At 40.8% G+C, this 24,385-nt stretch overlaps 1 protein-coding gene across 1 annotated transcript in view; it reads right to left on the reverse strand.

The window, feature by feature from the left end:
- ADAMTS12 (ADAM metallopeptidase with thrombospondin type 1 motif 12) overlaps positions 1–24,385 on the reverse strand; it is a 392,328-nt gene that overhangs the window by 115,300 nt on the left and 252,643 nt on the right. The window contains 3 exon segments of the mRNA XM_081230390.1: positions 3,695–3,815; positions 11,101–11,234; positions 21,836–22,005. Of these exon segments, the coding sequence (XP_081086516.1) occupies positions 3,695–3,815; positions 11,101–11,234; positions 21,836–22,005 (425 nt within the window).

Raw genomic sequence — 24,385 nt, forward strand, 5'->3', positions numbered from 1 at the left:
TTCAGGGTTGGTAAGAATATCTCCAAAGTATTACGAACGATGAATATATTCATTCAGTAAATCACTTGTCTTCCATTTTCCTCAGTAAACACGATTCTTTTGCACCAGTATTGGGGGAAGTGGAAAACATAATCTTGACCTCAAAGAAGGAGCCTCTAGGCCCATGGAGACCACCTGGAGAAACCATCCCATTACTGAGTCTTGAACACCTTGAGCTAAAAGAATATCCAGGGCCTTTGAGGACGGAGCAGAAGACAAGACCTGCCTCACTTCTGAAGACATATCATCAGAGTGACAATGGATTATTGGTGCTAATGGGCATCTTATTCAACTATTCTAAAAAAAGGATTTGCCCACTGGCATATTCGGTTTCCAGTCTGTCACTTAAAATAAAAATGTGTTTATAAAGAGGTCATACTATTAACCCAGGCAATTTAACTACAACTACCAGCTTGCCTTTTTCTTTTTTTAAATTTGTGCTGTCAGTGTGTGGCAAGCTCTTAAGACAATCCTCACTGCAGGCCAAGATGGCATGGTTTCTGTGAGGGGGCTCCTGGGAAAGATAGATCCATCTTCTGAAGCCTGGCTTGACAGCAGTGATGCGTTGCTGTCTGGTTCAGATCCAAAACTGCATTTGACCTGCTCACAAATCACAGGGAGGAAGAGCTACGTACAAATACATTTGCCAGACAGATGTACTGAGAATTAAACTGCCCTGGATTTGGAGTTTTAGCCTCAATTTTTTCAAAAGAGGGTTGCAAGGGGCCTGGAGTCTTGGAACACACTGTGAGCAACCATAATCCTCTTGCGAGAAACCAGTGGAAACATAGCAGAGGGAATAGACACCGACAGGGGCTTCCTGACCCTAAATGCTTCCTCGCAGCCCTGAGCCCTGGAGGTCTTTCAGCTCTTTTGATGGGAAAACCCCCACGTAACATGTCCAGTCACTCTCCCTACCCCTTCCAACTCAAGGTTTCCTGGACAGCATGACATAGGACAGTCTCCAAGTAAGGTGGTATTTTGGTAAACATGGTTTCAAGAAAGCCATGTCCTCTCTTATCATTATGTCCTACCTTCTGCCTCTGATTCTGTCTCTGGAATGTTTTCTTATATGATTCTCATCCCCTTTACATGAACTTCTTTAGTCCAGGCCCTTATCTCCTAAACCTGGGTTAACGTTTGGGTTCCCAGCACTGGGCTCTCCTATCCCGGGCAATTTTGTATGTTGCTGGCAAACTAGTCTTTCTATGACACTGACCTCCTCACATCATGCACCCTCCCTAAAATCTTACAAAGGTCCCTATTTTCTCTTGAATCTACAGCAAAGAAATTGAACCTTACGGAACAGCCTAGGAGGAACTCTGAGTCATGAAGCCGTATCATTTCTTCCTAAAAGGGTCTCATGTCCCACCGCCCAGACTTGTATAGACCCTACACCCACACTGCGGCCACAGCCCTCCAACCTGTGCTGTGAGTGTTCTTAATGGGTTCCATTCGTTCATGATCATTTTCATTTTGTCACAGAGCCTAGGGAGATGCAAGCAAAAGTCCAGAACATGCCTCATTGTGGGATTAAGATGGTAATTTTAGCATAATTTGTAATTGTTGTTAATTCCTAACTCTATATGAATTTAATCTTTTGACCATAAAGATCAGTGGCAGAGTCTAGGGAGCTACAGCCGGAAGAACTAAGCACATAAACACACAGAATCCATAAGTAGATGGGATCCAGGTGGTCAGGTACACACATAATTCCAGGCAGCTGATGCTTTTACTCCATTTCAGCAATCTCCTATTCTAAAGATATGGATACTGGCAGCATGAGTTGAAGAACAGGGACATTCTGTGTCTTTCCTCTGCTTTTTAGATTATAGATTTTTTTTCAACATGCTGAATTGATAAAGTGAAAAATTGTATGTGAGGTATATCAGACAGTGGAAATTGAATTAACTTCTTGTGCCAAAAGACTTAAAATTACTATGTGCATCAAATCTACTCAATAGATATACAAATGTATCATTTAAAATATAAAATTAAAGGTGAATTTTATATGGTAACTGTTCTAGTTCCACAAAAAGATTTCAAACAAAAGTTGAGCACATTCTGGTTATGATTAAATAAAAGAGGTAGGAATCAAGGCTGGTGGTTTGGGCACTTAGTGATGCAGTTGGTCGTAGGAGAGTTCCAGAATGCTCAGAGAATGTGGTCCCTTGTTCCCAGCATCAAAACAAAGCAGGCCAGTGTGAATAAGGCCAGGACTTGATTCAATGGTCAGAGGGCCTGGCATTGGTGAGGTCTAGAGGAGCCAACTAAGGCCAGAGGAGTCTAGAGGGGTAGTTTTAGGAAGTCAATGGATTAAGTCCAAATTTTGGTGATGTGTGCTAGGGGAAAATAGGTCATTTAATAACTACACCCGATACTCAGGGGCATACTCAGTAACTTCATCCCGGGTGTTAAGCAAGTCTAGAAGGGAGGTGCTCCACTATATCTCACTTCCACCTTAGGCATCACCCCAGCCCCAGCGTGGGATACTGCCCCATCCCCTCTGGCTCTACCTGGGTGGTGCACCCTGGCCACCCTATTTCCGGCACCTGAATTCCCTGGAATTTAGAGAATTAACAACCAGATCCCCCCACCTCCCCAAAGCAGCGTCAAGCAATGACTAGTGGGAACTGGTGTGTGTGTACTGTCTCAACGCCTTCCCTCCTGGGCGGGAAAACTTTGGAAGTACAACTTCTACACTGGCTCCTATATAATAACTGGCTTAATGACACTCCCTTTCTGGCTGCCTTCCTTTCTCTGTTTCACTGCCTCCAATGCCCTGCTGGTGTGTCCCAGGATTCTCCGACCTCCATACAAACTAATGGTACCTGAATTCTTGTCTCAGGGTATTTCTTGGGGAGGAGGGGGTGAGGGGGAACTAAACTAAGATGCTCTCAGTTGTCTTCATTACCTCCAGGCCTAACTTAGCCTCCTCCCAAGACGCCTTCAGCAACTGCTGGTGCCCAAGGATCATGGGAACTGTGTTTACTGAAGACAGTCCGCAGGGTCACAGCTGATTTGGGATGAGGATTATCAGCAGCCCAAAGCTGCACAAGGAAGAAACCTCGAAAAAGGTAATCATGGGAAAGGAATAGTGCGATGTGAGTAAGGAGGGCGTGTTAGGTGGGAGAAGCCACCTGGAGAGCCTTAAGGCACCACTGGCTGGGACTCCCTTACAGGGAGGAACTGGGAATAAGAGCAGATTGAAGCAACCCTGCCTCGCCTCTCCTCTGGTCCTGGAGCTACACCCCGACTCTTCTGCCTTTAAACCCACTGTTGGCTTCTCTGCCCTCAGTTACAGAACCCGCTCCTATGTCTGCATCCTCCTCAGCCAGGTTTCATCTCTTCTCTCCCCCAGGTCTAGGTCCATTGGCCTTCAGCCCTGGATCCTCTCTAAGGATCACACTCTTAAGCCTGGTCCTGTGCACAGCCACTAAGCCATCTTTGATCCCTAGTGCAACGTGATGCTTCCTGTAATTGCTTAGCATTCAACCCCTTTCCTAAAACTGCCAAGGAACCTTTATCCCTTTGTAGTGAAAGCTATACCCATTTTGAATTCTGTGAAAGTCACAATCTGCTTAAAAAGAGTAACACTCCATCTTGACCTTCATTCTCAGTCCCCTGCCACCTCAATTATTTATTTGTTTATTACCAGATCCTTCTTTCTGTTGAAACACCTTCTTCACAGTCTGACAGGCTGAGCCATCCCCAAGGCACACACCACAGCGATCCTCCGTGGCGTTGGAATCGATCTCATAGTCACAGCCGACCATCTGCGGGGAAGAGAGGTTGAGGACGAATGACACAGGCAGGAGGGGCCACACCTGCCCTGGACTTTTGACTCCTCCTTCTCCCCCCTTTTGCTCTGGATGAGATTGTGGTGGGGGCAGATACAAGATAAGTGTTTCCTCTTCCTGGTGGTGGCCAGAAGAATACCCAAAGCACCCACTGACACTAAAGGAAATACTTGCTTTGAGGGGAAAGAGGTACACACTGAATGCATCTGCAATTTCCCCTGAGAGGCAGAATTGAACACACTTCCAAAACTGGAACCATGAAAATGTCTTGGAATCATTGTCGGTGGAGCAACAAATCCCTTTCAGATGTGCAAACCTCATGCCCCCTCCTCTCTAATGAGATTCCCAGGGATGATGGAATGACTCTACTTATACTTAATTGTTCATTCCCTTTACTGGGGATGTTCTCTCTGGTTCCTGTCTGAACTGGCAGCCCTGGGGGAAATCCTGGCTTCATGCTGAGACCATTCCAGCCCCATGAGGGATGAGATCTCGGACCTGCAGACCCATCAGCAGATCCTTTGGAGCCTCCTATGGCCCCAGCCCCACTACCTGTCACATGTAGCCATATCCCAGCCATCCTGACCTCCTTCCCTCCAGCTGCGGAGGAGGAACTGGTCATTTCTCCCCTGAGCCAGGCCTAATCTTGTTCCTGTGCTCTGGACCTGACCACTTCTCAGTGTTCTGTCCATTGGTCCTCCCAAATCATCATCCTTCCCTCTCCACTGGTTCCTTCTCCTCCAGCCACCAATACAGCCAAGACTTTCCCATCCAATTCCCATTCTGGAAAAGGAGAGTAATTAAACTTGGGGTGTTTGGTAGCACCAAATACCAGAGAATCGTTAACACTCAGATGGAAAGTCATGGAAAACACGTGAACTTCCACTGAAGTCCTTTGTTCCTTGCTCTCTTTTACGGCCTATATTCCTTAACCACATTTCAGTGGTAGAAGAAAGAGGAAAAACTACACCACATTATATATATTTTAAAATTTTTATTTATGTATTTATTTATGTATTTATTTATTTATGGCTGCACTGGGTCTTCGTTGCTGCGTGGAGGCTTTCTCTAGTTGCGGCGAGCGGGGGCTACTCTCCTTTGCAGTGTGCGGGCTTCTCACTGTGGTGGCTTCTCTTGTTGCAAAGCACGGGCTCTAGGCACGTGGACTTCAGTAGTTGTGGCTCATGGACTCAGCAGTTGTGGCTCACAGGCTCTAGAGTTCAGGTTCAGTAGTTGTGGCACACGGGCTTCGTTGCTCTGCGGTATGTGGGATCTTTCCAGACCAGAGCTTGAACTCATGTCTCCTGCATTGGCAGGTGGATTCTTAACCACTGCGCTACCAGTGAAGTCCCTACACCATATTATATTAATTGGATTTTTTCTTTTCTGTTTGGGAAGAAGAATTGTGCCCAGGTAGTTTTTTCTCTCTCAAAGATAATTTCCTTTCTTATTTTAAAGCCACCTCAAATCGACTGAAGAGAAGAACCATTTAGGTCTTTAAATACACCCTCCCTCCACCTAAATTCTAAACAGAGAATTAAGGCCTACAGACAAAAAATAGCACCATTACTCAGGTTAACCATGTCTAACTTCCTTTAGATCCAAAGACGGTGCTACTTGACCCAGTTGGGAAAAATAAACTGCTAAGAGATTAAAAAAATACTTAACAACGTTAATCACAATGGAAAAGAAAGAAATTGTCTGGATGTGTGACTTCACTGGTTATAAGCAAAATGCCAACCCGTCACAAGTGATATGTTTACGTCAAGCTTGAGCATCCTCTAATAAGCTGACCTTTACAAATCCTATTCTCAGTGACCGTCATTCCTTCACTGATTTGGAACTAGCCAGGGAAACATACTTTGCAACATACTGAAGTGTTTAAAAAAAATCTCTACCAAGAGGGGATGGATAAAAAATGTGAAGGAAAAAGGAAAGAAAGCCAGAAAAACAAATACCTTGAGCCCATCTTTCTCCCCCAGCAATATTTGCCTGCATCCCTGCAGAGCAGGGGCGGGGAAGGAAACACACACACCCCAGTAGGCTGGCCCATGGCATAGCGCGTGGTTCTTGTGGAGACTTCACGCTTCTGTTCCTCCATCAGCTGCGCACAGCACAGTCAACACCGAACTGAGTACATAACCGAAGGCCTAGGACGGCAGCAGCCCATCTTCCTTGCTACACATAAAACGTAAGGCTCTCAGGGGAAAATGAAGAGACATTCCTCTCTTCCACGTCCTGTGCTCTGCAACAGGGCCACAGCAACACTGCCTTTCTGCCTTCAGCCGGATCAGAGGGGCTCTGATCCAGTATGGCTCTCCTCCAATGTGCCTCTAAGGAGGCCAGATAGCCTCCCAAAAGGCTGCATTTCTTTTTAAAAAAAGAAAATCCCTTTAATTTCCTATCATTCTTTCTTTCTTTCTTTAAAAGACAGCTTTCTTGTGGTTGTACCTGATATATAAAATACTACACATATTTAATGTTATAATTTGATGAGTTTAGACTCATACAAACACCTGTGAAACCATTGCCACAATCAAGGCAATAGACATATCTATCAGCTCCAAAAATTTCCTTGTGTCCCTTTTGTGTATGTGTGTGGTAAGAACACTTACCATGAGACCTACCCTCGTCACAAAATTTTAAGGGCACAATACAGTGTTGTTAACCACAGGCAATACATTGCACGGCAGAGCTCTAGGACTCATTCATCTTGCATAAATGAAACTTTATACCTGTTGGACAGCAACTCTCCACTGTTCCATTGACAACTACCATCCTCTTCTCTGCCTCAATGAGTTAGACTATTTTAGATTCTCATATAAATGGAATCCTGTAGCATTTATCCTTCTGCGACTGACTTGTTTCACTTAACATAACGTTCTCCAGGCTCATCCATGTTGTCAAAATATCAAGATTTCCTTCTTTTTTAAAGTTGAGTAATATTCCATGGTATGTATATACCACATTTTCTTTATCCATTTGTTGATGAACATCTGGGTTGTTTCCATCCGTATCTTGGCTAGTGAATAATGTTGTTATGAACATGGGAGTACAGATGTCACTTCAAGATCCTGATTTCATTCTCTTGGATATATACCCCAGAACTGGCATTGCTGGGTCATATGGTAAAAATTAAGTATTTTTAATTTAATTTAAAAATAAATATTTTAATTTAATTAAAATAAATATTTTTAATTTTTTGAGGAATCTCCATACTATTTTCCATAATGGCTGCACCACTGTACATTCCCACCAACAGTGCACAGGTTTTCAATTTCTCCGCATCCACACCAATACTTATTATCTTTTGTGTTTTGGTAATAGCCATCCTAACAGGTATGAGGTGATATATCATGAGTTTCACTTGTATGTCTCTTTGTTTAATGATGTTGAGCACTTTTTCATATACCTGTTGGCCATCTGTGTATGTTCTTTGGAGAAACGTCTATTCCAGTCCTTGGCTCATTTTTTAAATCAGGTTATTTGTATTTCTGCTGTTGAGCTGTAGGAGTTTCTCGTACATTTTAGGTATTAACCCCTTATTGTATATATGGTTTGCAAATATTGTCCCCCATTCTGTAGGTTGCCTCTTTATTCCGATAACTATTTCCTTTCCCATGAAGAAGCGTATCATCAATTCTTGACCCTGTCATTTGAACTGAAGAGCATCCTATCTTGAGTATTACTTAGAGAAGTCAGGTCCCAGTCTTTCACTAGGCTTTCAGCCCTACGTGAGTGAATAAGTAATAGGTATTCTTACCAGTTCTCATTTCTTCCTTATGAGTTTTACTGTTTTACTTAGTAAATTCTCAAGTAACAGGACTGAAATACCAACTGGTGCCTTGACCTAATCCACTTAGAATGTTGTCATTTCTTTCTACAGTCCCTTGGCAAAGGTAGAGACTGGAAAGATGCCTGGTTTCAAGAGGAGATTCATTCCCAGCTAATGAAACTTTCGTGTGAAGATAATGCCAGTTATGCTTAACTGAGAAGAACAGGTAAATGATGTTGTCCTTTAATAAATGGGACAGCAGCAATAATGCTTTCCTCACCATAATTTTAAGGGCCAAGAGATAGGATTTGGCCTTCTAGAAAGACATCTGACCCAGAGAAATTGATTTGGGGGTGTTCAGTCAATCACTGAGATGGCCAAAATGACCTTGAGAGAGAACAAAGAAGGTTCAGGAGAGTTTCTGAGAGCAATGGGAAGGGGAGCTAATTTAGGGCAGGTAGGAAGATTGTCGAGTAAGGTTAAGGACTCAGCTGGGGTTGAAGACACTGGCTTTGTAAGGGCACACATTCACAAAGTTGAATTATTATTTCAAGAAGTGTATAGTAGACTGCTTGTAAGAACAAAAAATCATTGTGGTTGGGTTGGTCAGAATCAGGGTCCTGGGGAAAGAGGTTGATGGAAGGCTGAGAGGAGAAATCTAGGGCATGGCTGATGTGCTAGATCAGGGCATCCCGGCTGTTTGGGGAAGAAAGGAAGCCAAAGCTTTGCTGACTGGGAGAAAAGGGACGAGTGAAGGAACTGCAGGTCAAAGGTTACCAAGAGAAAGGGGTGAGCAAGTTGGATGGTTAGCAGCCTGTCTTAAGACAGCAGGTAAGACTGCAGAGCTGGGACAGTTGGAAGAGGGGTGGGAATATCTGCTCATATATTTAAAAGCTTACTGCATCTTGTACTTGTGATTAAAAAAGGAAAGGAGAAAATAACTTAATGGTAAATACCACTTTACTTTAAAATCTTGGCCTTGTGTAGATACAGTTAAGTAAATGAAATAGTAGAAAAAAATTCAATAAATAGAGAAAAAGCAGCTTAGGAGTTCAGGACAAGTTAAAAAATTGGGGGAGGCGCACAGACAGATACTTCCTAAAACAAATTCAGTTCTGATGAACGATCGATAATTTCCTCAACAACAAAATCTGCAAATCTATGATGCCAAAATGTTGGCAAATATCGTAATTTCCAAATAGACAGCTAAGTATATGAGTATAAGCAAATACAAGTATTTATAGGAATATAAGCAAATATTTTCATATCCACAAAGAAGATGAATTAGGCACATATATATTTTTTCTGATGGTGTAACTTTTTATTTCAATACACGTTCAATTCCCTTTGAAAAAACTGTGGTAAATGAATAAGAAGACTAACAAAAGCTGAAAATAACTACAATCTAGATCTTTAAAAGATAAACTGTATTTAGGCTATTAAGGTAAACTTGATTTGACATATTTTTTTCTGCTTAAAAACTTAGTTAACTCAGTGTGGTGTAGACAGAAAGTAATTAAAGCTTCTAAAAGGCCTTAACTGGCATCCAGAAAGAAAAAGGCAAGCTGAGAGAATTTGGCTTATTCTATTAAGCTGATTTAACTGGTTTCAAGAGAGATACTCAAGACCCCTTAAGTTTTGTTCAAAATATCTGTTTTTTCCATCACAAGCTAAAGATACTGTCTCTATGCATGCAAAGGTATTTAGGTCTAAAAGATAAGTTTAGCATCACATTTATTTTTTGATGACTAAAGTTCTCAGCCCTAGCAGCATATGGCAATCACCTGAGGAGTTTTAAAAATACCACTGCTGGGCTTCCCTGGTGGCGCAGTGGTTGAGAGTCCGCCTGCCAATGCAGGGGACATGGGTTCGTTCCCCGGTCCGGGAGGATCCCACATGCCGCGGAGCGGCTAGGCCCGTGAGCCATGGCCGCTGGGCCTGCGTGTCCGGAGCCTGTGCTCCGCAACGGGAGAGGCCATAACAGTGAGAGACCCGCGTACTGCAAAAAAACAAATAAAACAAAACAAAACAAAAACAATGCTCAGGACCAAATCACAGCTACTCTGAATTAATAGGGTGGAGATAGAGCCAGGCATCAGTAGGTTTTAAAAGCTTTCCAGCTGATCCTAATAGGCAGCCAGGCCTGAGAACCACTGTATTAAATGGCAATGGGGCTGTTTGGGCCTCAATTAGCTAAAAAAAGTTTTTCCTGCTCTAGGGAACAGGTCTAACCTAAAATATATTAATTATTTTTGGCTCTTTGTAGCTACAGTGGTAATTAGTGTGTCGGGAAGAGAATTCTGCCTGAGCTCTTTCCAATTTAGAGTCTGATTATGGCTTGTTGTTAGCTCACTCAGTCCTGGGAATCATCATGTTGCCTGCTGTGCCTTGGTCACTACTGGAATAAGTCCACCAGTAACTGCAGGGTGATAAATTCACCTTCCCAGGGTGCTAACAATTTATGGGCAGGAGCTTTTCATGGCAACGATTTGGTCCAGTGGAAAAAACTGTGATAATTATTTGCAAAAACAAATAAAATATATTAAGCATTTATTGTGTGCCAGAGGCTCTGTTAAGGGCTTAACCTATATCACCTTATTTAATCTAAAATATGTTAATATCCCAATTTTATGAAAGATAACTGAGTCTTAGAAAGATGTATAGAGTTATACAGCTAGGAAATAGTGGTATTGGGTTCATATTCTAGAGCCTGAGCACTAAGCCATTATGCTTTACTAATAGTTAATTTAGTATTTGTATATAGTTTCTTTTTTCACTGATTAAAAACACCTTCTCTTTAAACTGAGATTTATGCCTGAGTGCTGGACCACAAAACTTGTTCATCAGTTCCTTGCAAAACAGACTGTGAGCAATGGGGATAAATTCTTCAATGTTTGTACACATAAAAGCATTAAAAAATCAGATCTAAGTACTTTATATAAAGGCAGAATTTTTTAATGGAGTCAATGTGAAAAAGTTAAATCGAAATCAGAAGACCTGGTTTATAACTACCTGTCATGCCATCTCTCTTCCTAAGGAGCTCATGTTGGTGACCAATGGAGAATGAAATGTCAAAATGCTCTGTGAAAAACACTATACACTTATTAACTTTAGTTTTTCCTCAAATTTAACTAACTCTCTTGGCAAGTAACCAACAAACAATTCAATACCACTGAAATAATCCGAGTTGCCTTTTCCTAGTAATTCCTCCTTTAATTTGGTTCTTCTCCAACTTGACCCAGCTTCATGCCTAAAATAATATCACAGAGCGCATCAACAGATCAAGAAATGAAGACGACAGCAGGAGGACGTTCAGTTCCTAACTGTGATTTTGACGAACACTGAAAAGTCTTGTCTCACAGACCATATAAAACTACCAGACCACATGCAAATACCGCGAAAGCAAAAGATTAGCACATCTGACTTCCCGAATTAATAAAAATCATGGTTTTATAAAGTTGTAGATTAAGGAAACATACCCAATACCTTACATATGCCATTAATACAGACATTTCTGCTGTTGCCGCCTTCAAAGCAAGGGGTACCATCAGAGACAGCATCCAGCATTTTCTCGGAAAACTGGCCATCTATGGGTCGGCAGTAGAGCTCACAAGGACGTGCTGAAGTGAAAAAGAGACAAATCCTTGCAAGTTAGCTTTCTTGCTCAGCACCCTTCCCCCAGGATTTTGTATGTATGAATCCCCAAGTGTCATTCATCTGGAGGTTCCCATCTTTTACCTTTCTGTGACACATGCTGTAATGCAATCTTCTTCTTTTAAAGCATTTTACAACAAATTAAACCGGGAAGATTGCTTTAAAATGCTACGCCTTTTGTTACAAACGATGAGACCTTTCAATCCCATGTTGAACTGTGCTTATAAAAATAAGGCAGTGAGCATCTGGAGTTAACCTAGAAAATAAGTCAAAGCAACCAGTGATGCAGGACTCCAGACAAGCATCATGTTTGCCTGTTATTTTGCAGCAAAGTAAGCAGACCACCAGGGGAGATGCTCCCGTGCGGCCAGCTCATTACTAACACCACTGCCACTATCATAAACCACCCCCAACAAATATTCTCCCTTGTTCTCCTCAAGTCCAAGAAGCCCTTGGACATAGGTTTACAACCACATTTAAACGAAAGATCTGCTGTTTTGCTAAAGCAGAAGCCACCTTGCTTATCATAGTGGTCCATCCCATCATGCTGGGTCCTGCACTGAATCCATTCTAAGGTTCAATTTTCTGTTCCCTGGTGAGTGATCTCCTGCACAGAATTGTTCTAAAGATTTACTTAATAAAATGTGTATCTATACGTAGGTACTTCAAATAACCAGAAAAAGAGGTAACTTTTAAAACATAAATTGTCCTAAAAATTTTAATAGGTAATATCTGTATATGATAAGAATTCAAATAGTTAATTTTCTTTGAATGTTACATCTTCTTCTCTTTAAGTGAAAAATTTGAGAACATCCTCTTCAGAAAGATCCTTTTGGGATCTCTTCTGGGTCTGTTTACTGGGGGAAGGGCTGTTAGTTTCTTGGTTGTGTGACCAGCTGAGGGCTCAATGAGACCACCCGTAAGGCCGTTTGCCTTGGACCCACCTCAGTGTGGATGGGCCCCAAATGCAAGGCCAGCGTGCACAGCTCTAGGGAGGGCTGCTCAAGGATGCATTGGTCCATGTGGTAAAGAAATAAAAGTGTACAACTTACACAAATATAACTTAGAGTAAAACTCAAACACTGAAACTCTGGAGGAACTTGAGACAATTTCTAAAGCATCTGTTTAAAACTTAAAGGAGAAAGGTAAAAGCAAATAAAGAATACCAACTGATTTTATATAAACTGCAGTGGATAAGTTGTCTGAGAAAATGAATAAAGTTAAAATGAGTTGGAGAGATCACAAAGTGCCATCGGAAAAGGGCCAGCAGACTCCGGAGACAAGGCATAATTCAGTATTACTGTAAATCTTCTTTCCTGGCAGCATGATTAGCTCTGTGACTGCCTGAACTGGAATAGAAGTGCTTAGACAGAGCCACCTGGGAGCAATTCTGCTCTCTGAGCGATGAGAGCATCCATCCAGGTGTGCTGAGTCCAGGGAATCATTTCAGGAAACATCAAGTAGAAGTATGGAGGCGGGGAAACACTTTTTCAAAAGCTTTGATTTGAGCTTTAGAATTTAGATTTGAGATTTTCTATTTGAACACATGAAGCACAAAGACGAAGCAGCCCTGAATTATTCTGGAGCTTTTCTAAAGGAATTACCTGTTCCAGCCTGCTGGGGAGGGCTGAAACTAGAGGTGCCTGAGGGTGCGAATTCTAAGAAGGCATTCACTCTCAGGGTTGTAAAAATGGGTCCTCACAGCAAGTAAACCCCCATCCAAAGGCAAGCATTGCACTGAATTCCAGAACGGTGAAGTTCCAATGTCTGCCTTAGTTTTACTCCCTCTGGCTTGTGCCGTTTGGCTCCCTCCCTGAAGGATGAAACTACCCAGAGGCTTTTGCTAGTCTTGTTTATTTAGTGAGCTAAGGCAATGTTGCTTTGTTAAAATAACAGCCAATGTATTACTTGAACGTTATTTCCCAGATCTTTTTGTGCTTTGCAGTGGTTATCTGATTTCATTTTAACCATCACAACTACCCTATGATGTTAGTTCTTTTATTATCCCCATTTAGAAGAGAAAATGTAGGCGCAGAGAGATTAAGTTTTCCAAGATCTCACAGTATGAGTGGTACAGTAGAAGCTGATGGTTTAGCTTAGAGCTCACGCTATTAACCCCTAACCTACAGGCACAGAATTATTTTTAACAAAAAACAAATGCTTTGATGAGATATTTAAAGTAACCACTCTTCGTGTTATTAGGCAATGCATTTATTCATGGATCATATCTGAGAAGCAAACTTGGTAGAATACCCACTGGACTCCATTTTGATAATCTTTCATGGGTCTTAAATATGGTGAGAATCACTAGCCTCTGGAGCCATTACTTCTACAGAGAGCAGATGTAAAAGCCATTACCTCTATAGAGAACAGATGTAGCAGATTCTAGCTCATGAAAGTCTAATATTACCTTGAGAAGTTACTTAACCTTTCTGTGACTCAGTTTCCTCATCAGAAAAATGGGGATAATAATACCTACCTTGCAGGGTAATTAATAGTGAGGATTAAGACAGAGACTGTATGTCAAGCACTCAGCATGGTACCTGGTATACAGTAAGTGCTTGACAAATGACAGTTGTTATGGTTGCTGATTTCACCTCCTTATCATGACCTGGTGAATTCTAAAGGTCCTTGAAGTTACCCCATAAGCTATGCTTCTATCATTCCAATCTTCTTTCAGAGCAGTCAAAAGCTGGCTCAATTCTCTTTCCTACACATATACCAATCTTTCCTGAAATATCCTCTTCTCCTTCAGATTATTCCATTGTGCCATTTCTAATCAATTCTGCACTGATTTCATGCTTTGTTTTACCATTTTCTAAATAATCGCTCTCTTGTCAGTTTACCATAAAGAATTCTATATCCTGCTAGGTCAGTAGGTGGTTCCAAGACTTTCCTTTTCTGTGACTATGAACCTGGTTCAAAGCTGGTACAATGCCTATTGAGGTCCTCCTGGCTCTATGCTTCCAAGACTATGGATTTTACAAGCTCCTCAACCAAACTGCAATGTCCTCAAGGGCACCCCAGTCATCTGCGCATTGATCAGCTGCTACTGGCGCCCACAGTGTGAGAAGGAGGAACCAGACACACTGGTGAGGACTGAAAAGCACGGGAGGAGGCTCTCCTTCGCATGAGCGTTGGAGTTAGATGCATAGGGGCTCAGATCCCAGCCCTGACTCTTACTTCTTGCCCAAGGCCTTCTTGGTCTCTGCACAGGGGGGACTGTCAGAGGATAGCACACAGAAACCTCTAATAAGGTATCTGGTTGTTTTAATGTGGTAGTTATTACCATTAACCTTTCCTAATGAATACCAGCAGATCATTACACTCAGCAAAGGCTCTTAACCCATGTTTACTAATTAACTGACATGGCAGGGATCGATACTGTTAGGGAGAAACCTTTGGACCAAATGGCAAAGAGATCAACTCAATCCTAAGAGATTATCAACTCATTCATAAAAATGAACCTTGACCTTAGTGACAGAGGTCAAGGATGTTCATTGCAGCAATTAACTTTTTATACAGGAAGAAACGGACAAATGAATTAAGTTGCATTTACATAACGGAAGGCTATGCAGTCACTAAGGAGAATGAGGTGAGCCGTAATGCCATGGTGTTCTGCTCCACCAGTCAAAAAGTTGCAGAGGGCTTCCCTGGTGGTGCAGTGGTTGTGAGTCCACCTGCCGATGCAGGGGACACGAGTTCGTGTCCCGGTCTGGGAGGATCCCACATGCTGCAGAGCGGCTGGGCCCGTGAGCCATGGCCGCTGAGCCTGCGCGTCCGGAGCCTGTGCTCCGCAACGGGAGAGGCCACAACAGTGAGAGGCCCGTGTACCACAAAAAAAAAAAAAAAAAAAAAGTTGCAGAACTGGCAAAATATGAGTCCATTTGTGCGCAAATGGAAACCTGCAGTTAACAGCGCTCGCCTCTGAGGAATAAATGTGGTGGGCTAAGAAGAATTTATTTTTATTTCATTCTATTGTATACACTTGCATTTTTATAAGAAGCATATATTCATTTTATAAATAATGTCTTGGCCCTCAAACAAGAAAACTGGAAAGGTCTCCTTTCCCCTGTGATAATCATGACACATCTCTATGAGGAGAGGCCCTCATTTTGAGACTTCCCTTTATCTTGCTTCTGTGATACTGGATTTGTACATCCTTCAAGATTAGACAGGCTAACTGAAGTAAGGAAGAAACAGATTTCTAGGGAATGTAAGTACAGTGGTCTATGGAGTCTTAGGAATACCTAGTAAATAATCGGTGCTAAAAACAACAGCAGCACACAAACCTGCTGCTGTGACCCCCAGCGCCTGCACACCTATGACCCACAGGCGTGCCCAAGGCCAGAAAGAACGCTGTGCTCGAAAGCGGCCATTGTGAATTGAAGGTTCAGGGCTAATGAAGCAGTTTACAAGGTGGACTCTGAAGTCCTGCCTCCCTGCCCTTTCGTCTGGCCTCTCTGTCTTTCCTGGTGCTCTGGGTATGTCATTAGGTGGGCCTGTGACACAGGGCTCTGCCCCAAGAGGCAGGAGGAGCAACGGATGGTCTTAGTTCTCAAAGGTCAACCCGACTATCAGAGAGTCTCTCTCCCAGATACCAACATCGTCTGTTCCATAACATCCACAGAGTTGAGTGTTTCACCGTCTCAGGTACACTCACCTGCCTAGACACATCCTTTCGTTGGGCTCGTGTGATCTTTTTCTTCTAGCTTTTCAATCCATTTTTTTCAGCTGAGTGAAAACTCTAAAACTAATGGACTGGTGAACTCTCCCCTCACACTGTCTGATTAATACTCTCAAAGGAAGCTTAGGGAACTGAATGAACTCACTGAATCGAAGGCTGAATTTTCAATTCTGCTAAAATAGGGCGGCCCAACATTTTTGGATAATGATCTTATGAAGTGATCATTAGAAGCGAAATCTAAAACTTGCTAAGAAGGATAAAAATTATTTCTTAGGTCAAGGAAAAATTTGGGTGCATTTCGTGTTCTGTGAGTAGATTGAAATTTGAGTTTCACCATTTAAAAAAATCCAGTTTCTAAAATCCATTTACATGCAGGGCTCCTTGGGTGTGAATCCCATGCGGTCACCCTGGGCCTCACACTTGGTTGAATGCTCTGTTGTCACTGTCTTAAAACTCTTAATAATTTTACGTCTGAACTTGTGCCTTATAAGTGAAGTCTGATTGGACAATGGAACACGTGCATGAGCAGAAGAGATCTGTGATGTGCATGTGTGCGGTTCCTTGCCAGATTTTAAGAAATACTAAACCTTAAGCAAAAGGCATAACTTAAAAATGTTTTGTTGCTTTAATAAGTAACATTTAACTTTAAAAAGAAGCCCAGTTTAATGACCAGGCTCAGATCAGCTTGAGGGAAAACAAACAAACAAAAACAAAACCAAACAAGAAGTCCTGACCAAAAACCCAGCCAAAAATCAGTCAAATAATTACCCAAACTCTGTAACTTCAGCTGGTCTAAAATAGTATTTTTTTACTTTCTGATAAGGTAATATTGCAATCTCCAAATATATCAAAATATACATCAAACATAAGAAGGCATTAAAATTAATATATGCTACCATAACTATAGAAAGGTATGAAAACAGGAATAGAATTGTTAAAAATGAATTAAACCCACTTCATTGATGTTTTAGACTACGCTAAATGTAGCAATGTTTGCTATTTACTGTACGTTTATGTTCTGTCTTTTAGTTAAAATGGTTAGGAACTGTGACACTAAATTTGGAATTGCAACTTATTATAAATTGTTTACTAAACGTAATAATTTTGTCAGAATGCTTAAATGTTTAAAAAATTGATTTCCAAGGCAAGATACATAAGTTTAATAAACCCAGCATTTGTTATAATACAAACAGTTTTGGGGGCTCTTCTCCTCCCACCAGAGCTCCTTGGCCATAACATCATCTATTTAAAAAAAAAAAAAAACATGAACAGCATCTTAGGTAAAATTCAAAATTCAATGCATTGTTCTTAAGGTAATGGGCCTATCCCAGTCTCTGTTTCCATGGTTAATATTTAGTCTGCAGAGTCAGGTCAGGGCTAACTCTTGGCTTTATTGTACAGTCTGAGTTTAAGAAGTTAATCATTCTCTAAATCTATTAGCATATCCATAAGAATTAGGTCAAAACCTTAAATTTCCATATAGGATTTTCTTGTGGAGATAAAATTAGGGAAATGCATACAAAGTGTTGAGTGTAAGTACCTACACAGAACAAATACTGATATAAGTTTAATATAACCTGTTCTCGTTATCAGTTAGAAATGAGTTTCACTGCAAGTAGCAAAAAAAAAAAAAACAAGAGAAAGAAAAAAATGTCACTTCCTTGTTTTAAACGGACAGGAATTTATTTTTCCCACCTAACAAGAAATCCAGGGGCTATACTCCTCCTGTCTTCCTCTCAGCCGTCTCAGCATGGTTGCGATAGGACTGCTGTACCCCAGGCAGCTCGAGGGCAGAGTGAAAGGCAGAAAGGCAGGGGGCCGAGGGCAGCTTGGTCAGTACCAATTAAAATCCTTCCCAGAAGCCTGACCCAGTAAAGCTGCCATCTTTATCTCTTTGGTTGGAACTGGGGCTCCCAGGAATACAGTTTAGCAAGTCTTCTAGCTTTCCCTCTTCTCTTGTAGAGGATAGTGAAGGGGTTGTGAATGGCTTTGGGGTGTGTGCAAACATCATCCTTATTATTCCATCATTTTCCCTCCTGAAGCCACAGATTCCTAGTCTGTGAAATGAGAGGCTTCTGGCTAGATCTCCCAGGTTGCTCCCCGCAACGATACTCTCTTTAAAGCCTGTTTCTTTCTAAACACCAAGTACTCTTGTAATAAACTCTGTGCACGGCGCCCAGGTCCTCTCAGGTGTCCAGCTCTTGGGAGCGCTGCCAGCACTGGTCCTCAGTAGTCACCTTGGCCTAAGAGAGCTTCCTTACCCAAGGACACTCACTCCTTCCTGGGGCAGACCACACCAATGTCTGGGCCACGTGGGGCTTCAAGGACTGGCTGCCCCACCTCAACTGCAGCAACTCTGAAGGTCCTTTGAGCTGTAGAGCTTCCCGAGGGGTGGAGAAGCCCCCTGCTGAGACTGTGCTCTGCACCCCAGCTTCTCCCCCTGCCCAACCCCTCTTCCTTCCCTCTCCTTCCGCACCTGTTGAACTACCCGCACACTGGTATCTGTCTTAGAGTCTGTTTCCTAGGGAATGCAATTGCAACAATTCCTTACAGATGTCCCTGAAGGATCCTATCCCAGGAGGAGCAGACTGTTGTCTGACCTCATGTCAGACCTTCCACATATGCTGGAAACCTCACTGGCAGCAAGCATTGATAGGGCTGAAATATTCAGAAGCAACAACTAAAAAATTAGCCTTAATGAGGAGTTATTTGGGGGTTCTGAGAAAAACATCCAAAAAGGAAGAGAGATTCCAAGAAAGTGATGGCACCAAGATCAGGTTCTGGCCATTTCCTAATAGATGATGCAGGATGTAAACATATTTCTATTCACATAGGCTAATCAAGTCCCTAGGAATATAAGTTAGTATAAGTATCTCAGCTTCTTAATCAAACAGACTGTATTTTTCAATTCCAGCTCCATTATATAAGACACTATAACCCTGAATAAGTTACTGTCCTCTCTGAGACTACATTTCTTCATCTCTGAAGGATGGGGATGGGGGTAAGTGAGAACATGTATAGCCTCAGCTCTTCACACGGGTGCTTCCATGAATATGATCAAGTGGAGTTTGGATGCCTTTTTTTTTTTTTTGCCAGGAGTGTTGGTAAAGGAAATGTCTATATTGGAAAGTAAGTTGATTTAAATTAGTAGTTTTCAAACCCTTTAGGCAGAAGAATTATTTTTCTTTTATCAAGATATTGCAAATAAAGCAGATAAAAATCAGGATTTTATTAAGCAGAAATTTTATAAGTTCAAGTATATAATGCTTAAAAATAGTTCAGTGGGATCCAAAGAGACTATTAAGATGAATAGAAAATTTTGAAATCAAGTTTACAGATGGCAGTTACAGACATATGGCTGCAGCACCTAATTTTTTTCTGTGGGTTTTTTTGTTTGTACAGCATTGAAAAATCTTGACTCACACAAACAGCTGTAAATGATAACAGTTTAGAACAACCTAACCTGTAATCTCAGGATATTCCTCAATTAAATTGTGTTGATGGGAGACTTTTATTCTAAGGTCTGTAGAAAACCAAATTAATTTGTGTAAGTTAATGTATTGGTGTTTTTTGATATGTTACAACTCAATATATACTGTTTTTGAGTGTAAGCATTGTTCTTTATTGCACTTTTAAAAATAGTTTAAATTATTTCTTTTGGAAAATGAAATTATAATAGAATCAAACATTTTTGGAAGCCCTAGAACAGAGTTAGAAAACTACAAGGTTTGATGGAGATTCTATGCTTATTCCATATGTTTGAACCTATGATTCTTCTTCTGTCATTGGCTACTTAGCAAATCTGCCAAAGGTCACTTACTAAGACACTTAACATCGTCTACTGAATGGGTAGAGAACTCTGCTGTAAGTTAGTTTATCCTCTGGTGGCTTCTAAGGAAAGGCTGGGAGGGTGTAAAGTGCTCAACGCCTGGCACAGATTAAGGGTTCTGCACAGAGTTGTCATGCATGCCACATTGTTGTCACCCAGGATGCCCAGAACTAAGAAAATAGCAGCTCTGTAGGATAGAGGTTGATGGGGGAAGGAAATCAGTGTGTTGGTCAAGGTGGTAGTTACTTGGGTTAGCAGGTAAGTCATTATGCTCAAATGACAGCACAGGAGCCTGTAAGAAAACCACTGGGATGGAGAATGGAGGCTTACAGCCCAGGTAGATGGTGAGTTAAGCAGATGGCACTCAGCTAAATTCCCTCACATGGTTTATACAGCCTCAATACAGATGCAAACTGATCACTCTAAAGTGAGTGAAATCTGTGTCCACTTTTATAGCTCTCATTTCTTTAATACCTATTGCTAGGCTATGCAAAAAGTGGGCACAAGATAAATGCTTGTAAATCAATGAAAAGTCAAGCTGAACCAAATCTTTTAATTCTAAATCCAGCTACTTGAGCCATCAGAGTCCAGCAGACACAAATTCAACCCTGAATCTGGCTTGTGTGGGGATCCCAAACTAAGCACCTGTCACAACACTGAGGCAGCTATGCCATTTTAGTCCTGGAAGGGTGTTCATTCAGTGTCTATAGTACTCCTGACTCAACTAGTTCCAACGAAACAGAATGTCCAAAATACAGGTATAGGTAGTACCAACTGGCTATACCTTTCAAAACTATCTTTGTTTTTTTTGCACCCATATGAGTATATACATGAGCTTTCCTGTATTCGAGTGCTTGGATCATAAAGTAAAATTGCACCAAAAACCAAATGACTCACTCCCCTAGAGCATGAATGATGCTAAACAATGGGAGACAAGGAGCAGACGTTGCCCATGACAACCAACAGCCATTAGGATATTTTGGAGACACAAAAAAGAAAAAGCACTATTTTTTCCAAAAGCAATTGACTATATCATTTTCCTAACAGTCCAAATATGTAATTTTCATTCATTGGCTGACATCTACAAGTCCTCTTCTGTTCTATCATGCTGCATTTCAGAAACTGAATAATCACAAAAAACGTGGTTACTTTTCACTACCTTGTCTCAAATCTCCTTAACTCAGGAAAATCTTTCTTACATTCTCTATTAGAATAACAACAAATAGCACAGATACTCTTTGAGGCTAATCTATAGCTCACAGTCAATGATTCTTCCTCATTTTCAGGAGAGAATGCGTCACTGGTGCTGATTCAAGGGAAGCACTGCCAAAGCTGCTGCTCCTTTCTCCAACTCTGTTATGCCCCCATCCTCTGATATGCATCCTTTAGATGCTTGATTTTACTTTTTACCCTTCTTATACTGTCCTATACATTAAAAAATGTTGATTTCTGGCCCAGAGCTGGCTTTTACTCATTCCTGATCAAGTTTCTCATTCATTTTCTACCATCTTGTCTTTCCTTGTGCTTTTCTTCTCTCACTTGGAATTGATGACTCTATTTTGAATGGCTTCCCCTTCCCTTATGCCAAGAGAAATACTACTCATGCTTAAGAATCATCAACTACTTCCTTGGAAGACTTCTTTGAAATTACTCCAAAACCAAAATGATCTTCTTTTCTGAATTTCTGCCAAAATTACATTCAGTTCCACATGCTCATCAACAATCACTTTCATCAGTGATTAGTTTCTGAATACCTACAAGCCCCACTTATTGCTTAGTTGCACCTCAGCTGTTTTGAAGTGAGCCATCATGTTTGATAAACTTCTCTTTTATCTCCAATAGAGCTCAGCATGGAGTTGGAATATTCACCTTCAACATTTACTGATCCACTTAACTAGGTCAGTGTCTCCACCTCCTAAAATATAAAACTCTTGATGGCACAATTCTCTTTTTGTTGAACTTTGCAAGGCATCACAGGTACCCTGACAGATAAATGCTTTCTGATAATGGCTGTAGTCTTAGATCTAGAATATACTGTTATAGCTCCTTACCTGGATTAAAAACTGGAAACCAGTGGTAGAATTCATTCTTGTAGGGAACAGTGTCAAACTCACTGCACTGCATCTGCCGAAATGTTGGTGTATCCGGGCGACAGGGGTGAATGTTACACAAACGATAGCGTTTTCTTTCTCCGGTGCAGTATTTCCCTCCAAACTTTGGTCTACACATGAAACACACAAACTCTTCTTTAATTTCCTTAAAGGCCAGCATTTTCTGTTAAAAATCCTCTGGTATCCGGCCATGCCCCTTCCTTGCCAAACTATGTCCCTCTCTAGCCTCAAAACTCACCATTTGAATAAATTCTTCAAATTTCACACATTTTTTGCTGTTGCCTATGAACATTCAGTCCCAGGTATATAGTTGCCTGTTTTGAAATAGTTTGACCCCATGGTCAATTAGTTACCTGGTCATCAGTTGTGACTTTAGTTTTGTTTCCTCCTTTTCATTCCCACAATCACCAAACTAGTTCACCCCTTATCTCCATTCCTGTCTGCCCTCTTTTTCCTCATTTAACCTACTGTACACACTCTTCTCTGGCTAATTTTTATGATTGCCTTAATTATTTTAGTTTCCTGTTTAAAAATCTTTAATGGCACCCCATGGCCACAGAATCCAGTCCAGCCTCTTGAGCTTGGCATCCAAGGCCCTCATGATACTGACTTACCTCACCTGAACAACTTTTCTTCCCACACTCCTCCTCATTTGCACACTGCTCCCATGATACAGGCTGACTTATTTGCTTTTATTTTTTTCTGTGCCTCTAGATAGATTTCTGCTCTCTTAAGTCTCTAAACATCTACATACTGCCTGTGATTTAAGGACCAATAAATGCTATCTCCATCTCCATCATGAATTCTCCCTGAATTTCTGCCAGAAGTAATCTCCTTCTCCTCTTAAATGACACTTTATTATCCTACTGTAGGCACTTCCTGCATTTATCACACCCAAAGATAATTCTTTGACCAAGGCAGTTCACATTCATTAACTCCCTGTAGGCGGGACTAAGAATTGTCCTTGAGAGTTATGGGTAGGCTGGCTTCCAATTTGTGATGATGGAGTGACACTCTATGACTTGGCACCTCTCCAAGTCATTTCCATCCAAGAGCCTTTTGTGAGCCAAGCCCTGCTGGGTTCTCACTAGACAGCTGACCGATACATATCAAAGATACAGTCTCAGCATCAGTCGGTAATGCACTGACCTGAGTCTGTGACCTGAATCACAGAATTGAATCTGTTACTGTGTTTCCATTGTTATGGTTCTCAATGAACTTAAGCACACCACCTACTGAGATCAGACATGGTCACTCATCCAAGGAGACTCTAAGACAAACTGTAGCTTCTGAGGTGGGAGTTGGGGCCATTTTTTCCCCCTGAAGCCAAGTTAGAGGATCATCTTTCATTTCCTCAACAAGGATGTCCCTTTTCTAACAACCATGGATCACTGGCCATCCTCCCAGGAAGGCTACAGACTGGTAGTGGCTGATACAGAACAATGACAATAGGTCCTAGAACAAATCACCTGTATTTCCTGATCTCTGAAATGGAAATCACTTTTCTGATCACATTGAAACAAACTATAAAGATATTCTGTAAAAATACTTTTTAAGAGATTTCGGGTTTTGAATTTTTGAAGTCTCAGGAACCTTGTATTTAAACAAAAAGGTAAGATTTTAAAACAATTTTGTCCAAATTCCTCAAATGTACACTTACTTATATGCATGGGAGATGGTAAAGATAGCATAATAACTACAATTTACTGACAATTTTATGTAGTAGATATTGTGTTAAACTCTTCATAGATGTTAATTTATTAACCCCTAGGAGAAATTATATATATATATATATATATGTATATATATATATATAGTTTATATGTATATATATATATAGTTTATATGTATATATATATATTCATGCAGATATATACATATAGAAATATATTTATTATAAAAAGGAGAAGATTTGGAACTGAAACACTGAGAGAATTATAACCATATTTATCACTTTTAAAAAATGTGATGCTTACTCTTTAATGCAGACTAATGTAAATCTAGGTAAAAGAAGTTTAATACATTTTTTACTTACAGGAGGCATTGTAGTACACTTTTTAAAAATTATACTTGGGAACTAGTATACTGAGAAATAATGAAATTAAGAATGTAATATATATTTGGAAATCAAGGAAATATAAATTTAATTCATATATAATATCATTATACAAACTTAAAATATGAAAAAAATAAGCAATTTGATTAAAAAGTTGAAAGCCACTTGTGAAATAACATCTATGGAATCCTTGACAGGCTAATATGGAACTCTGAGGTTTACAAAATGCTAATCTAAAACATTAAAAATAATTATCCTCAAAAAATGTGCCTAGCTATTTAATTAGTCACCTAAGGGAAGAAGAATATTTTTATAAAATTATACATTATTATGATGGAAAGAAAGCTGCCATCTTATCAGCAAAATTGGGTATAACTAATCCCCACTGATAGAATGGGGTTATTTAGAAGGATTTAATTGTGTAATCTCCTAAA

The sequence above is a fragment of the Mesoplodon bidens genome (assembly GCF_964165515.1).
Source record: "Mesoplodon bidens genome assembly, chromosome: 4".
Lineage (NCBI taxonomy): Eukaryota > Metazoa > Chordata > Mammalia > Artiodactyla > Ziphiidae > Mesoplodon > Mesoplodon bidens.